Below are 17058 nucleotides of genomic sequence, written 5' to 3' on the forward strand. Positions count from 1 at the left end.
GTTGTTGTCTTAATAGATAAACAAAACTATTGCATACGATTTTGGTTTGTCCTCCTACAAATATTTCAGAATATCTAAGTATGAGCATCGAGAATATGTAGAGTCGAACCGTTTGTTCTTTGTCTGCAGCATAAGTTCCTGCAAGATTAAAGGCATTTTATTAGCGTTGTTAATTAGTCAAATGTGCATGTTAGCCTAAGACAGGCAATGTATACATGGCAACATAGACAGATGCAAATATCTGACCGAAAGCAGAATAGCACTTTGGAACGATTTGACCACTGACAAATATAAGATGAGAAGATGAGACATTATTAAATATGTGTGTGAAGGCTAAGCTAAATTACATTTAGCTAACTAAATGAAAATATTCCGTATATGCATAAATACGCATACACATAGTACGATATAAATACTATTGATTTGAATGACATATTAAGTGTAGGCGTGTACCCTTAACAGATTATGAGCATTGCAGTAAAAACCATTCCACCCATAATAAGTACAAGTTCAAAGCATTTCTGATCAAGTACAAAGTACTCATATAGTACTCAGGTTGGTTTTAGAAAGCATAACCCCTTTACTTAATATTTCTGAATGTAAATATTAAGACAGATGAAATTTGATAAACCATCATATTAAATTTCATTTTGAATTAATTCAAATCTCAAAGTTGATTAATTTCCATACAAGCGTAGTATATTGAGATTGAATTCAGGAAATTGAAATTAATTCAGGAACGAATCTTCCTTAGCTAAGAAAGCAGTTTTGAATCTACAAATCCTCGTAATAATGGCTAGAAGAAGGTCAAGTTGGAAAGGCGAGATTCTGCCCAATACTAATGCTGGAGATATGGATGAGTATGTTAAAGAAGGAGGCTCACAAAAACTAGAGCCTACTTCTGTTCAAGCCTGTACATAGAAACAATAGGTGTTCTGGTGTCCTCTCTTTGAGAGCCGGTAGACTATAGTAGATACAGGGTAGGTCGAGGCCAGATTCATGCCGTCATATGGCTCCGTGTCCTGTAAAAAGAGAGATTGATCTAGATACCTCTGATTTGCTTCTGTGTATCATAATTATAGTAATTTACCATAACTTAATCTAACTAAATTGTCCCTTTCAAACGGGACACACTTTAAACTTAAACACTTTAACACTTTAAGTTAAATATATTATTTAACTTGGAGGTAAAGTTTTTATGAGCTCCTTTCATCAATTTAACCCTATTCTTATCGCGCAAAGTTAGTAACGTGAAGTACTCCACAGTGACTTAGGGTCACTATAATTAAAAAAGCATATTTTTTAAAGTTCTTGTATATTATTACTATATTTATTAAAACTAAAAGAAATGATATGAAATCCAATATTAACATAACATAACATGTTAAGTAAAAAAAAATTTATTATTAATTATTAACACATTTTAAACAAATAATAGTTTTTTGGGAATGCAGGTTACAGATATTTTTTTTGAGTATTTCTCAGCATTGCATGGAAGCTCTTCCCTCTTCATATGGACACATTTGACATCTGCGACGAACTTTTCTTAATGGTGGTGGTGACGATGCACTTGATGATGTAGTTGACAAAATTTCAAACACTAATGGTACTATTACTTCTGATATTTTGGCAAAGTGACTCTAAGTCACTACGTGGTACTTTACGTTCAAGAAATAAAAATAAAAAAATTCAAATCAAGCATTTTTATATAGTAAATCTGTTGAGTAAGGAATACTGAAAGGGATATTGAATAAAACAAGACATTAGTAGAAAATATTTCAATGTTAATTTCAATAGTGACTTGAAGTCACAGCGTGGTATGCATAGGGTTAAAAGACCTGTATTTTGAAAAAAAGTTTAAAATTTGTTTACTGAATGATACGAACCCACTACGGGTTAACGAGAATTTATATTTTACAACGATTTTTAAAAAGCGATATTTCAAGCTCTGCAAATAATAAAGACTTGATGTTAAAAGAATAATTGCATTAGCGTTTACTGAATTTGTTTTATGGTCATTTAAAAATTACTTGAAAATACAAATTCTCAAAATACTATACATTTTTCCAAGGAGATACTCTTCTTTTTATTTTATTAGACGAGGTCGTAAAATAAACTTAGTTTATATTATAAATGATAAATAACTTTTATTGAAAGTTTTATCAATTTAACATGTAAAAAAATGTATTACTTTTGACTTAAGCTGTTTAATCCATTTTTATTTTTTTTTTGATACTGTGATTTTAGACTTAGGTAATTCACGAAAGCTTTCTTTGATTTAATAATAATTTTTATATTATTATATTATATTTTAAATATGGCAGCGAAATATAAGGCGCATTTTGATACATTTATTTGTCAATAGATGGCCTAAATAGCTTTTACGAGAGAAATAAGGAGATACGAGTATAGTACACCTAAGTTAACACCTGCGACCTTTCGAATCCGGCCTCTGCGCTTGGTTTCATTAACGGCAGAATCATGAATTTATCATTCGATCGACTAATTGCTATCAAAGAGGACATCAACTTGTCTGTCTAATAAAGTCCCGCTTGGCTTTCGTGGCTCTCAACTTCACTAAAATAAGCTCGTTCATATATTACTTTCTAAATCAGATCAATTTCGCAATTTATTTCTACAAAGTTTGTTGAAGCAGAAACTTTTAATATAAAAAAAGAAATTTCTGCACAATTAATAAAAATGTAATACACATAGATATCCCTATATATATGAATGCGAATGAAGACTTTTCAGTTGCATCCAAGTTTAACTGCTCAACTTCAACTTCAACCGAAAACCATTGTCCAATTAGCAATAACATAGAGTGAATTTTCTTTGCAAGTAAAACAGTTTGAAGTTTCTGAAAACTGCTAATTTTGAACTTATAACACTAATTTTATTAAACTATCGATGTATTTAAATAGTGCAGCTCACTTCCCACCAACACGAAAAGTCTTGATTGAAAAAAGGGAAAAAAATTCAAAGTTAAAGGAAACTTACAGTTATAGTCTCTTCCTTTCCTCATTAAAAATGTACTGGCAAATGCGAAACTTTGCCGCAACTTTATTATGCAAAGGAAAGAGTAAGGCAGGACGTTTGCCAAAGTTTTGTATGTTAATAGCGGTGATGAAATTAATTAATCGTTCGCCATGGCACCAAAGAAACCTCAGCTTGGCATTCCAAAGCGCTGTGGCAAGCGTATAAAAACTTTCGCGATGTGGCTAAAGTCCGCAGGCAACTGTGGATAGTACAAATTCAAACCTGTGATATTATTACCATATATTGGTGGAATTTATTCTTTTGGTAGCTTGCTCAGTTTACAGAAGTAACCTGAACATCAAGTGTGACAAAAAAATTTCAACATCATTTTCTAATCAGAATCCTTATCAATATAGTTGATGAGGACTTTGATGTACCTCAGTTTACTATAATAACCAAATCGTTGATCTATTTTCCTGCGACAAAAAGTTGGAGGTAATTAGAAAGTCATCCCTTCTATTAGCATTGGTAAGCTAAAGGGATGGTATATGGTAGTTATAATTTCCGCTGACACTTTTGTTCAATACCATACATTTTGTGTGATTTGCAGCTAAATATAAATATTTAACAATTAAAATATAAATAATTTTTTATAGATTCTATGAGAGCATATTATAGTCAATTATCACTGAAACTACTGTATTTTTAATGATCAATATTTTAAACTTCTGTGTAATGATTTGAATGGTTACTAAAAAAAGTTTCTTGGGGTGGAAATTGCTTCCATTTTTGACGATTAAAATACTGTCACACTCTTAATTTAATAAATTGCTCAAAAACCATGAGATCTTTCGACTGAAATAAGAGGTCTTCATTTTAAATAAGAAACTCCCAATATGCTTCGATATCGAAAACTATTTATAGCGATACTTACGGTTTCTTTGTTTTTAAAAAAGTGATGCCATTATTCCATATTAAAATAATGATTTTCACTTCAGACAAATGCGGTAATTTTGATTGTTTTTAATAAAATTATATCTGAAGTTAACATTTTGTTGAAAACATACTTCAATTTCATATTTCTTGCATTTTGAGGAAAAATTTAAGAAGATAGTATCTGCAAGATATTAGTATTAAAGGATACGCATCAACTTTTGCATGTAACAGAGACAGGTGGTACAGAAATTTCAAAATTCAAAAGAATTCGTCTTAATATTATTTAATTATTAAATATTTTTCAAGAATCGATTTCATTGTAGATATTTCTATATCGTTCATATGGATTCAGTCTGATGTTCTGGATAGTCAGTTATCGCTAGGTCTGGGGAGTACGGCGAGTGCGAAAAATGTCCGATCACAGTAATCTCAAGAGTCTTTCACTGATTCTGCTGTATGACAAAAGTTCATTTTGGCATATTTTCTGGCCCATTCCGGTCGGCCTTCGATCAATGTGTGATTTAAATTACCCATTTGATTGCGATATTGTTATGCATTAACCACCACACACAAATCTAGGTCTTCTTGCCGAAGCAATTTAAACTTATTGTTGAAATTTCGGCTTCGCCAGGTAAAATTACGATTTATTTAACTTCGTGTTTTTAAAATAAATCCATTTTGCGTCACCTGTCACCCGTCACCAGTCACAATTTGATATTCAAATTCAATCAAGGAGCATTTCACAAGTGATTTTGTAAATTTCGATTTAGCATTTATTCAAATGTGTTGGAATTATATACACTGTTTATTGATCTTCCTCATTGATCGTAAACGTTCGCTGATTGTGTCTTGTGACACATAGGTATAATGCTTTCGCCAATTAATGTTGAGTTTAAGTTGTATTATCAACCAACTACTTCTGCAATTATAGTCTACCAAAGTGCTCACTGTCTTTCACATAGGGATCACCACTTTTTAATTGTCGAAACCATGTCTCACATATTCTAATCGATGGAGAGTGTTCACCATATATTTCTACCAGCCAACATAGACTTTTAAGTGCCTTTTTATTTTGCTAGTTTCAGTGATAAAATCACTGAACAATAATCAAAGACGCTACTTTTTGACAAACTCAACTTATGTGTATATGTAGTTTAATGTCCAATCAACAAAATAACGTGTTTGTCAAATTAATATGATTCGTATTTTTCTCTGGCGCTATCTCCTAGTTAAATATCTTAGCATACACCTGGAAGGTCAAGAGTATTATAGTGAGTCTATAATGAAATAGATGTTGTGCTTTAGAAATAACCTTATGGTACATTAGACAATGAGATTGCATATAGATTTATTTGGAAATTTTTGAGAAAAATGTTATTTTTATTGTAAATACAGTGTCTTTTATAATGAAAGAATGAAAAAATATTTGTATGAAAATACTTACTGATGGCCAAAAGAAGCTTAAAAACTCTGAAGCTTTCTATTTGATTGTACCAAAAATTTAGCTATCGTTTATTTACGCCCACCATTTATTATAATTCATATTCTTCACATATAATTTTTTACACTTCTCACATAAAATGAAGAAAAAAATCCAATCAAACTTTAACGCAAGTCAATTATTTCAGCTTGAATTCCCACAGCAAGTAACACGCTCCCCACACACCATCCACCATCCACCATCCATGCAAACAAAATACACTGGGTCGCATATTCTAAGCCACTTAATAAACTTATTTAACAACTTTATGTCCCTCCGCCCGTCGCTTACATTTGCCCCCTGCAACGTAGTATCATACATACCTTTTTCATACTTGCGAGCTGTTTTCATTTTATTTTATTATATTTTTCACTTGGTCACAGTTTCTTACTTAACTATTCCCCAGCGCAGCAAAATTAACTAAAGAACTTGTAAAAATGTCTCCCTTGTTAAGGACCATAATACCTTTTTAAGTTTTTTGGTCGTTCATAGTTTGCTTATTTCACACATAAACATATTCACACGCACATTCTCACGCATGAGGGTCGAGGATGCGCACACACAAACACAGTAAATCCCCTTAAATTCACTGTCAATGCCGTCTTGAACGTTAGGAAGACGACACTGTGCAATTTTTCATATCACCGCCCCGCCCCGCCCCGGATGTGTTCATGTGTTTATTGTCCTTAAATAGAAGTTGACAAAAATGCACATAAAATTACAAAAACAAAAAAAAAACAATGGATGTGTCTGTCCTTAAAGTAAAAAGCGAAATAATAAGAAATTGTTTCAAGAACGCGCAATAAAAACTTGAGAAAGCCATTTCGGTGCTTTTCTGCCACAATTTTATGGATTTGAATTGTGACATTAGTGAGTAACGAGTGAAGACGTAGAAAGGGAGGAAGGGAGGGAGGGAGAAATGGAGAAAGGGAAGTATAGAAATATTATGGAAGTACTTTTGATTACGTTTTCTTTTAAAATTTCTAGGATTGAATTTTATGCCTCTATAAGGTATGGCATATAGGCCATATCAAAAATTGACATTTTCTAAATACTGCAAACCACACAAATTTTTTCGTATATCGCAATTTTAATTCAAATGATTTGACAACTCAAAATAAGGAGAATTGTCTAAGTAAACCACTCCTTACCTATGTGAAATTAAACCAACCTAAAGAAACGATAGGAAAACAAAACGTCATATACACGTTAACTAGAAGCATCCATATTCGAAATCCTTATAATGATTCAGTCATTTTTACATACAGATAATATTCTTTTGTTATCATTTCTGGTGTAAATATACTAGGTTTTCGAATACTTTTAAGCCAGTACTAAATTTTGAAGTGAATTTCGATAGAAAGGGTTAAACAATATTTTTCAGCAATATCTAATGCAATAAGTTTCAATGTTTACTATGTACGGCTTAAAAGGATTTTATTAGAGCTGGTATACATAGCTAAGTATGCTGTAGTATATTCTAACAAGTTATGTTAAATAAGTTATGTTAAGATCAATTTATGTTTAATAAGTTATGTTAGAAAAGTTAGTGTTAAGTACTTGTTAAGAATTCTAGATTAAGCAAGTTATGTTAAGTAAAATAGTTCCATTATAGCGGGACTAAAAGAAAAATACAAAGAAAAATACATAAAAGTAGAATAAATTTGAATAAAACGATTAACTCGTCGACACAATCTCCTTCTCGATATTCTTCATGTCGAAGATCTTCTTTCTGAGCTTCTTCAAGTCCTTTTTCATAGAACCCACCCCCCCCCCCTCCCAATCTCTTTCTTTCTACCTTGATCAGATGGCTCGCTCCTCCCATTCCCCCCTTCTCTCTATATAATCGTGGATTTCATAAACACCTACATAGTGTATACCGTTAATGGTCTCCTTCTCTCAATAGTTCGCTAGACATTTTCTCATCACCCATAACTGCAACGTTCAAGCGTTTTCACTCCCAGCGTAGAGGCATTTGTTTACAAATGCTAAGCTATTATTTTTGTCTCTCCTAATTCTAGAATGGGGTTGCTTCTGCGGGTGCAATCTTCTACCTTCATTTCAAAGAGAGATGGTTTAGTGGGTTCGAGTCTCACACGGCGGCTTTCGATGTTTCCACCTACTGCAAAAACAAAAAAAAAGTAAAAATATCAGTTGAAATTTAACAATTGGCTTTAACTGACAGCAATATTTTGCTCTCTTGGCGAAAGCTGCTAAAAGTAGAATATCTTGCTTCCTTAGAGAGAATTCTTATTGTTTGGATATTGTGCTCCCTTACCGGAAATCCTAATACATTGAAATTTATAGGTAAATATTATATGGTGACGTTGCCTTAAATTAAATATTATAATGCTCTAATTTGTCTTACAACCGCATGCGCGTTTGTTTGCCGCAAGTGTGCGTTTGGCACCAATAGTACGTTACTGAGGAAAGTACTTTATAAAAAATTATGGTGACGGAGATGTTACAGTTAATTAAAGGATTGTTATGAATAGAAATATTTACTAAACCTCTTAATTTCTAGTGAGCGAATCGTGGAGTGAAAATAGCATTAACATATAATGCCTAGAATAGGTTCTATTCATAAGAAAGAGTAATAAAATCATGCAATAAATATTGCCTCTGTACAAGAAGAGTATAGAAATTCAATAATTAAAAGTAAAAATATAATTAATCATTCAATTATTCAACAGCTGGTTTATAATTTCGTTCTAATGTAACACAGCAAGTGATTTTGTAAATGCACTTTCACAGCAATTTAACAAAATTGTAAATTCGAACATACAAGTCAAGTACGATCTCGTGGTATCTGCGATGTCAGTCAATAGCCTTTCGAACTTATTTAGTCCAAACTAGGAGGTGGATAATAGGAGAAGACGAAAACTCCTTCTACCTTCGCCCGTGTGAAATGGTCGCGAAGGGTCGCGATGGTGAACTGGAAGGTCTTCAAGGCAAGTACAGCTTTGGGTCAAATTTACTGACTTTGAACTACAAATTTACAGAACACGAGTTCAACCCTTGGAAATTTGAAAATATTTAAATATAGTTAGATAAATTTGGAAATACCTGAACCAGATGTATGGTCAGCAAAAAGTTCAATAAGCTAATAAATAATAAAATTTTGTTGTTGTGATTTACTATTGTTTAAAATACACAATGAAAACAGTAACAATAGCAAACGATAATACAAAAAATAAAAATTAGTATTAAGAACTGTTTTTTTTCGTCAAGGCGGAGGTTCAAAACCGCTTCAGTTGTTAAACTCGCTGATAAACTTTTCCAATTATTTACTCTTAAATAATATTGAAAAGGATAAGTAATCATTAGTTCACTGCTATTGTTTATCATTGTACTAGATGAAGTAATGGAAACATTATCGGAAGGATGGTATAGTATCCAATAGATGTCATTTACTCTGCTGGTAGTTTTTGAGTTTGCTAATTACGTTTACGAGGTACGTTTACTTTGCTATAGTGCATCAACCTCCAGAGTAGTCTAAATTGATTACATGTAAATAGCTTATTACATTGGGTGATAAGTCCGTATGGTGACATACTGACAACTAATGACAACTCTATATACGTGTAAAATTTTTCTTTTTTTTCAACTATTAAATGATATATTTTATTTGATTTTATGGCGTATGAACGATTACTCATGTAATTGTTTCAGGCACTCTACTTTTTATATTTGAGGAACAATAGATGCAAAGCAATTTCATATCTTGATTTATCATTGTTTTTAGATAGCAAAAATACCATAATAGTATAGGCTTGCCTTGATAAGTGCTACCCGAACTCTGTTCCATTGAGTCAAATGGCAGAGAAGTAGTTTGCTGACTTTAAAAGCGGCCGTAAAAACATCAATAACGCCGAACACGCCAGTCGTCTTAAAGAAATGCTGACACTGGACTATATCAAAAAACATCAGTCTAAAAAATTGTTTTGGTAAACTGTAAAGTGAAGTGTAAACTGGAATAGTTCTCTCTCTCTAATAGATAAGTTTTTTAATAGCGTCTACACTGGTACCTTTTTGGCAAATTTTAAATATTCGAATGCAAATACGTACTGCTTTTCACAAAATTGCAACATAAATTTTGATTAAAAGTTTCTGGCAATTTTAAGAAAGCTTGTATATATTTTTTTGGCAACAAAATATTTACTTTGACAAAAACTTGCCAGTCTAGAAGCTGGATTAAATAAAATCAATTATCTAGTACATATACATTATAAGAACTTAGTCAAGAGTAAAGATAAACATACAAATGGTGTTTTTTTTATAGTTTACTTAATTCATTAACTAGAGATATGAACATTAGTAGAAGCTATATTTAGGTTCTTCCAAAACTGCTATAGTTTAAAGATGTGTAATGTATGCAAAGGTAATACAGTCTAAAGCATTACATAATGTTTAGCAAGATTGGGATAGCATAGTAAAAAGTATAATGTTTTTAAAAAGTGCAGCATCTAATTGAGCAGTATGGTTTTGTGCGAATAAAAGATCATTCCGATGAGTACCAATCATATATCAAGGAAATATATCGGCAATAGAAATGAAACTGTTGACATCGCTATCCAGCTGGGTAACTTGATCATGAGCAGAAAGTTCTTGTTCCTTTTCGTATTCTTTCACTTGCTGGTCGATCTAATTATGAAGACAATCAAGTTATGTTTAAGATATAGTATTTACAAGTTAAAACTTACAAGACGAAGCATTTTTTCACGATTACCCTCAATATTTAAATAACCTTTTAGAAAATCAATAGGATGTTGCGGTTTTTCTTTAATAACCTCTCTTAAACATTGTTTTAGCATGGCAACGGTCTAAGAAAAGGAAAATTTGTTAGTAAAATATACTTACTGCTTGTATAATATTACCCGAACGTTCTCTTTTAAATAAGCAGCACAGTGACTTTTGGTAATTGGTTGGAATACAGTATCCCCTTGCTCATCATCAGAACATCCAGAACTCATATTGTTTACTTATTATAACCAAAAGCTGTAAACATATTATATATTTAATATATATGTATCTAATAAATAAATAACCACAATATTTACAAAATTGTTATAGTTATATTGTTACAATGGGGAAAGAGAAAAAAGGCACTGAGGAGTGAAATAATATATCATCAATGTCATGGAATAGGTTGCAACAACTACATGGTCATAACGTTATTATATATACTACAAATAGTACATATACTATATATATCATACATCATATATCATACGCTATACACTATACACTTATATATATATGTATGTATATAAAACAGTAGAGATACCACTGATTAATTATTCATTGTGTTCCACGCTACAGAGCTTCTCTTTTGATTTATGTTTAGTTAAATGTATATATATAAAATTTTAGCATATATAATTCCAGACAGACTAAAATAGCAGATATACTTAACAGCAGAAATATCACTGATAAATTATTCATTGTGTTCCACGCTGCAGAGCTTCTTTTTTGATTTAAGCCTAGTTAAATATATATACGAGTATGGACATATATAAAATTTTAGCATATATAATTCCAGACAGACTATGTTAAAATAACTGAAATACCACTGATTAATTATTGATTGTGTTCCACGCTGCAGAACTCCTCTTCTTATTTAAGCTTAATGTTTACTACATATTTTCAATGAAGATGCAAAATAGACAAAGATAACTGGCGACATTTGTCTTCGTAAAAACCCACAATAATTTTTGTTACAATAACTACTAATGTCGATCAAGGGGATTGAAATTTTGACCAACAAGAAATAACAATAAGTAAATGGGTGCCACATTGTTATGCTGAAAAATTCAATCATGGAAAAACAAAGTAGAGAGCATATGAGACAGTACATCGATCAGAACCCAGATATAGTAATGAGATTCGGCGAAGGAAAGAAAAGGAACCTTGATATACATAAGCGTTCAGTGCTTAAGTTCAAGAAGTAGATATATTTAAGCTATATCAACTAATAAAAAAAGACATAGAACTTTATTTTAGAAAAAAACAAAATAATTGTGTTGGATTGCGCATATACTTAGATCAGCCATTAAAAAAAGCAGAAAATTCTCGAAAATTAAATTCTGGGAATAAAGGGTCAATCTGAAAGTGATGTGTTAACGGTAGCAAGAAATAAAATCTCTGAAAACGGTCGTTTAGCAGGTAAACAATATTTTTTCTTTAAATTTAGGCGTTATACGTAACTAAAAATATATTAAAAGAACTGATTTAATATGTACAAAATTTAGTTCCACTCTCAAATACATAAAATAAAATAACCGTATAATAATATACCTAATATATACATTTTAAGATTAGATGTGTTTCTATGGCACTAATCTTTTGTAATATATTCTAATTACGAAATGCATTCAGTTCTATATTTTGCTACTACAAGGTACATCTTGTAACCAATACCGTTGACCTCAGAAATGTACAAATGTCAGCTGAAGCAACAGCTGGTAGTATTTGCCATTGATTCTAATTCCAACTAAATTTATAGACTATTTTTTAATTTATAACAGTATCTAAATACATGCTTTGACCGCTTATTCACTTCATAGCAAAATCTGCACATAAGACCTGTTCCAATATCCATGTTGCTTAGTCTTGCCAATAATTTTCTTCGTTTACACCTTTTCTTTTTCAGTTGAAGTACTTCATAGTAAATAAGATTATTTAAAACCTCTTAGTTTTATAAAAAGTTTCTCCCTTCTTTGTCTTTCTAGTTCTCTTAAAACTCTCTTTCATGCTGCTCTACTTATACCGCATAAAGTTTCGAATATTGTTATTTTCTTGTTATTGGATCTAAGATGTTCAAGAATCCAGGAGTGCAGTTCGTGAATGCATGTCAAAAAAGACCTCGATTATCTGATAATATAGTTATCAAATAATCCATTTTTGGTAATCTTAATATTAACTACTCAATGAAAATCTTTCGATAACGTAAATTTTTGTTTAAGAAATGATTGGGTGTGTTCCCATGGGTTTTGTGAGAATACTACCGCTCAAATACCACTTTCATTCAACCTATGGGAACACACCCAATCATTTCTTAAACAAAAATTGAGAATACTACCGCTCAAATACCACTTTCATTCAGAGTACCACATAATTTTTACGGATCCATATAATATATGTATTTACTACACTTATCTTGATATTATTATTAAGATCTTATCCAGACTCAAAAGAAAAATTATGTATACTAATAATGGTACCCGCAATAACAAAATAAAGTCGAATGCTAATTCTGCTATATCAAATAAGCCGGATTCCAAAGGAATTTTGCAATTCTAAAATGATAAACAAAATTTGAATGAAATTGTTTAGTGGTGTATCTATATTTTGTGGAGCTATCAAAATTTGTTGTCTTACTACTTTATTGTAAAAAAATTTAGTCCATTATATTTTACCTTTGTGGGGAATTTTTTTTTTCGGAAACACTTTCGAGTATAGTTTTATTTTTAAACAAATTTAGCCCAAAAATAAATTACTTAAGTCTAGTCACACAAATTTTCCAATAGCAATATTTTTTGAATACATTTTAAAATGATTTACGAAAATGTGACCTACTAAGTTCTTAAAAATTTTAAATACATTCCGGAAACATTTACCAACTATTAAAATTACTTTCTTGTAAAAAGTTTTAACATTAGCAATGAAAGTTCTTATGCGGATATATACAATATGGAAAACTATAGTAAGCAAGGATTATTTCTATATGATCATTCCATTGTTTGACAACTTCAACGCGAATCTGTTTTACCTAAAAATTTACAGAATAGTATTGGAATTCAACAATTAAAAATAAAAATATAATTAATTAATTAATTCAATTAGTCTACAGCTGGTTTATGATTTCGTTCTAATATTAACACAGCAAGTAAAATTGTTAATAAAAACTTTCATAGCAAAAGTAACAAAACTCCAGAGTTCGATTCTTGGTACTTGCAGTCTCAAAAATAATTATTTACGAATAATTAAATACAAAAATTATTTCCAAGACCACTGTTGATGGGCATTTGGCAATACTCGAAACAGCTGTATGATCAGCCAAAAATCCAACTAATTAAAATAATATAAAAAATAAAATTTTTGTTGTTGTAGTTCACTACTATTCGAAAAAACCTCTTCACAAATTTAAAACTAATTTTTACTCTCTCCAAACACTGAACTAGTACCAGTATTTGTATTGCCTAGCAACGATTTTTGAATACCAAAGTTTTTAATTCCTTGATGTGTTGTCTATTAGTTGATGTGGATAGTTGCCAAAGGCAATTTTTGACTAAATTGATTTTACTACCTTCTATAAATTATTTAAACTTTTTTGTGACATAACCTGGTCACTGAAGGACATTCATACATACATAATTAGATGACAAATGCAGATATTGATATGAAATTTGATACAGATGACACTTAAAAAGCCCACGAATTTTATATCGAAAATTTCATATTATTTTTTTAGCACAGCAGTATTCTACGAATATAGGTAGGATGGGCAAACTATTCAGTAGACGGAAAGACAGGTTCATGCATTTATATACAATTTAAGTTAAAATGATACTAATATATGATAAAATAGTAATATATAATTATTATAATATAATAATATGATATTAAAAAAAACAAATAAAATAAATAAATAATTTTAGTCAGTAATACATTTACGGAACAGATAATACAAGTGCTATGTTATAAAGAGAGTCATGATCACATTAACTTAAAAATTGTTATTTTCAATGTAAATTTAAAAATTAGATCAAGAAGCATATCTACATAAAAATAAATACCATTAAAATTTAAGCACAAAAAACGTACTAAAATAGTAGTAAAAGAATTATTATTACAACTGTTAGCGGATGTGGCACTGCGACCATCGGGTCCATTGCGCACCCTTCTGGGCTTAGAGTAGATCTCTTGGCTGTCTGTCAGTATTGCAATATTTTTAACCTGGTAAATCCGTTCAATATTGATGAGTACGCATTTTAAAATTGCTTAAATTTCCCCCTTGGAAGATGCTAGTATTTTTCCACGGCGTATTTTTCTTTAAGAGACCCCTATAATAACGTGGCTTTAGTTTCTAAATACATTTATCATTAAACACTAAAAGGAAAGGACAGCAAGACGAGAGTTTATATATGTATTTTATAATTATATTTATATTATACTTATGTACTTATGTATTTATAAATTCATATACTACATTATACATCACATCATATATATTTATGTATTTACACATGTATAAGAATTTTATTTGCCTTAAAAATATAAATGAAGTAATACCTCAATTTGAAGTCGATGAAGACTACTTCCAATATGATAATTGTATTTGCTTGAACTAAATTTTGATTTTCTATAAAAAAAATTTGAATAATGTAAAAGCATAAATATGTCAGAATTTTAAATCATTTAGCTTGATTTAATATGTAGTATTTTTTTATACTATTTTTTAATATCAAATATTGAAATAGAGTTCAACATAATTTTGCTTGCAAAATTCAAGAAAAGAGCTTTCAGAAGTTTAACAAAGAACAAAACTGGCAATAAAACTGATGCTAAAGCTACAGTAAATACTAAGTCACTTAGATTATATTTTATGCTGTGCTCTTTAGTTTTAGATTTAAGTCGAACGGAAAAATCACAGTCATTATCTCTAAGTACGACTTAGAGCACAAAATCTCCGGTTATTGTTTCTTCAGTTCCAGTTTATTTATCAGAAGTACAACAATGAATATTCTGGGCTGCTTGCTTAGTCTGCAAAACGATGACTTTGTGATGCTTGCTGCCGATACGTCAATGGAAAATGTACTAGTGCATATACTAAGCGGTAAGTATTAAGTGTCGAAATATTCAAGTATCTGAAGTTTAACTTTTAGACGTTGTCAAAAAAATCAAAGTTGGTGAAAAAGTCGGAATCGCTGGTATAGGAATTGCAGCTGACCGAGCGAGTTTTTTGCGAGACCTGGCAATCGAATTCGAGTTTTTCAAAGTGAGAAACCATCGAGAACTTCAATTAGAATCGGCTGTTCATTTCGTTAATAAGCAACTGATTAAAGCATCAACCGATAATTTTTGATTGGAAATAAAAGCATTTAAATATAATCAAAAAAAATATGTATACCCAAAAGTAAGGGTCGATATTTACAATTTGATTTGTAATAATAATTAATTAAAGTAATATAATATTGAAAAGATCTCACACTCACACATCAGCATCACAAATTTTTTTTATACTTTTAATACAAATTGTTATTATTCCAAAAGCATATTATAGAGTAAAATATGAATTCAGTTCACCTTTCTGCGAGAACTGAATTAAAGCAATCTCGGAGACTTCATAAGACGAAATGAAATAACTTGATTGATTTCAACTTTCAGACTATTACTTCAAAGCTTATAGGACCCTGGCCAGTCATTTTTTATGAATCACCAATAAGGTTGCTAGTATTTTTGATATGGCTAAATCTATATTTGTTGTGAATCACACAAACCGCAATTAAGGACAATTAGTTTAACTCCATGTGCTATTCCTATGTTGGACTGCTTTCAGCTAGTAATTTTGCAGTTGTTTCAGCACCATTTTTAAGCTACTTTGACAGGTTTTAACAAGGAAGAGAATAGACAGAAAGGAATTGAGTTTATCTGATATAGTTTAATGGAATTTATTTTGCGATGCTGTTTGAAATCTTTTTTGTCTGCAAGATGCAGAATTATTTCAAGTCTGTATATGAATGTAGAAATTTTTTTAAAGCATATTAAAAATATTTATCTGCGGTAGAGGGACTATTAAGAGAGATGGTGTGTGATTAGCATTTCTTAATTAATTACGATTAATACATCAATATTTGACAACTGTAACTATTCTGTGTATTCTGATTCCACGAACAAGATACACATATCTTACCCCAAATCGGCTCTCAAGACGGTCGAGACTATAGTATGATTCGAAAATGATGGTTTCGTATATATATATTATTGAATCTTTTCAAGCAAGGATAGTAGTGTCAGTTAGTATGTAGTGCGACATATTATTGTTTTGTAATTAATTCATATGTACATCTGTTGTATTCTATTTAGATCGGAAATTGAAATCATTGACTTGGCTGTAAGAAGTTATTTTTAAGTATTAGAAATATTATAGCGCACCAAAACACACCAATATTATGTTTAAAAAAAAAATGATTGTTAAGTATTCATTTATAAATAATGCTATATTTTCACATAGAATTTTGATTATTATAAAGTGTTAAATATTGATGATTAAAATTATTGTAACATTAATATTAACAACCATAATACTTTTTTATTTACTTAATATAAAATAACACACAGTATTTATAAAAAAAAAAAAAACAAAAAATAGAGATCTAATGAATTTAAACAGGACGTTGCATTAGGAGTCACGAGATACAGGTCAATCATCGTACTCTTCTGGAAAAGTATAGAGCATTATCAAGAATATAGGTGAGCATATGGGATCGCTGCACTGGTTCCATTTTATCATTTATGATTGGTTATATGTATATCTGGTGAGAATGCTATATCTTTCAAATTCACACCAGCTACTTTTCATTAATTTGGAACTTTAACTTCCATACATTCTTAGTAAATAATAGGGAAGATCTTAAAATCTCTATTTTTAAGATTGACAG

The 17058-nt window shown here is 30.5% G+C and overlaps 2 protein-coding genes across 5 annotated transcripts; one reads left to right on the forward strand and one right to left on the reverse strand.

The window, feature by feature from the left end:
• Positions 1 to 9667: 9667 nt before the first annotated feature.
• Positions 9668 to 12855, reverse strand: LOC119661909. 2 transcript variants are annotated; one of them, XM_038071420.1, is made up of 4 exons: positions 12814 to 12855; positions 10273 to 10393; positions 10099 to 10218; positions 9668 to 10039 (listed from the first exon to the last, which is right to left on the reverse strand). In XM_038071420.1, exons 2-4 carry the CDS (start codon positions 10366 to 10368, stop codon positions 9923 to 9925), a joined length of 333 nt encoding a protein of 110 aa, XP_037927348.1. In that variant the 5' UTR covers positions 10369 to 10393; positions 12814 to 12855; the 3' UTR covers positions 9668 to 9922. The 2 variants fall into 2 exon arrangements, with proteins under 2 accessions (XP_037927348.1, XP_037927349.1); XM_038071421.1 differs by lacking the exon at positions 12814 to 12855 and adding an exon at positions 12619 to 12693.
• Positions 12856 to 14854: 1999 nt separating this feature from the next.
• On the forward strand, positions 14855 to 15549 carry LOC119662253. Of its 3 annotated transcripts, none has more exons than XM_038071840.1 (3): positions 14855 to 14972; positions 15019 to 15233; positions 15283 to 15549. In XM_038071840.1, the coding sequence occupies exons 1-3, from the start codon at positions 14959 to 14961 to the stop codon at positions 15480 to 15482; spliced, it is 429 nt and encodes a 142-aa protein (XP_037927768.1). In that variant the 5' UTR covers positions 14855 to 14958; the 3' UTR covers positions 15483 to 15549. The 3 variants fall into 3 exon arrangements, with proteins under 3 accessions (XP_037927768.1, XP_037927769.1, XP_037927770.1); XM_038071841.1 differs by having other exon boundaries at positions 15025 to 15233; XM_038071842.1 differs by having other exon boundaries at positions 15032 to 15233.
• Positions 15550 to 17058: the final 1509 nt, after the last annotated feature.

Source organism: Teleopsis dalmanni, chromosome X (assembly GCF_002237135.1).
Source record: "Teleopsis dalmanni isolate 2A chromosome X, ASM223713v2, whole genome shotgun sequence".
Taxonomy (NCBI): Eukaryota; Metazoa; Arthropoda; class Insecta; order Diptera; family Diopsidae; genus Teleopsis; species Teleopsis dalmanni.

Excerpts from the sequence above, each read along its gene's own strand:
- LOC119661909 (XM_038071420.1), bottom strand. The coding sequence starts at position 10,368 with ATGAGTTCTGGATGTTCTGATGATGAGCAAGGGGATACTGTATTCCAA. Across the intron at positions 10,219-10,272 it reads ATTTAAAAGAGAACGTTCGG|ACCGTTGCCATGCTAAAACA; the intron begins GTAATATTATAC and ends TCCTTTTCTTAG. Across the intron at positions 10,040-10,098 it reads GTGAAAAAATGCTTCGTCTT|ATCGACCAGCAAGTGAAAGA; the intron begins GTAAGTTTTAAC and ends CTTCATAATTAG.
- LOC119662253 (XM_038071840.1), top strand. Across the intron at positions 15,234-15,282 it reads ACTAGTGCATATACTAAGCG|ACGTTGTCAAAAAAATCAAA; the intron begins GTAAGTATTAAG and ends TTTAACTTTTAG.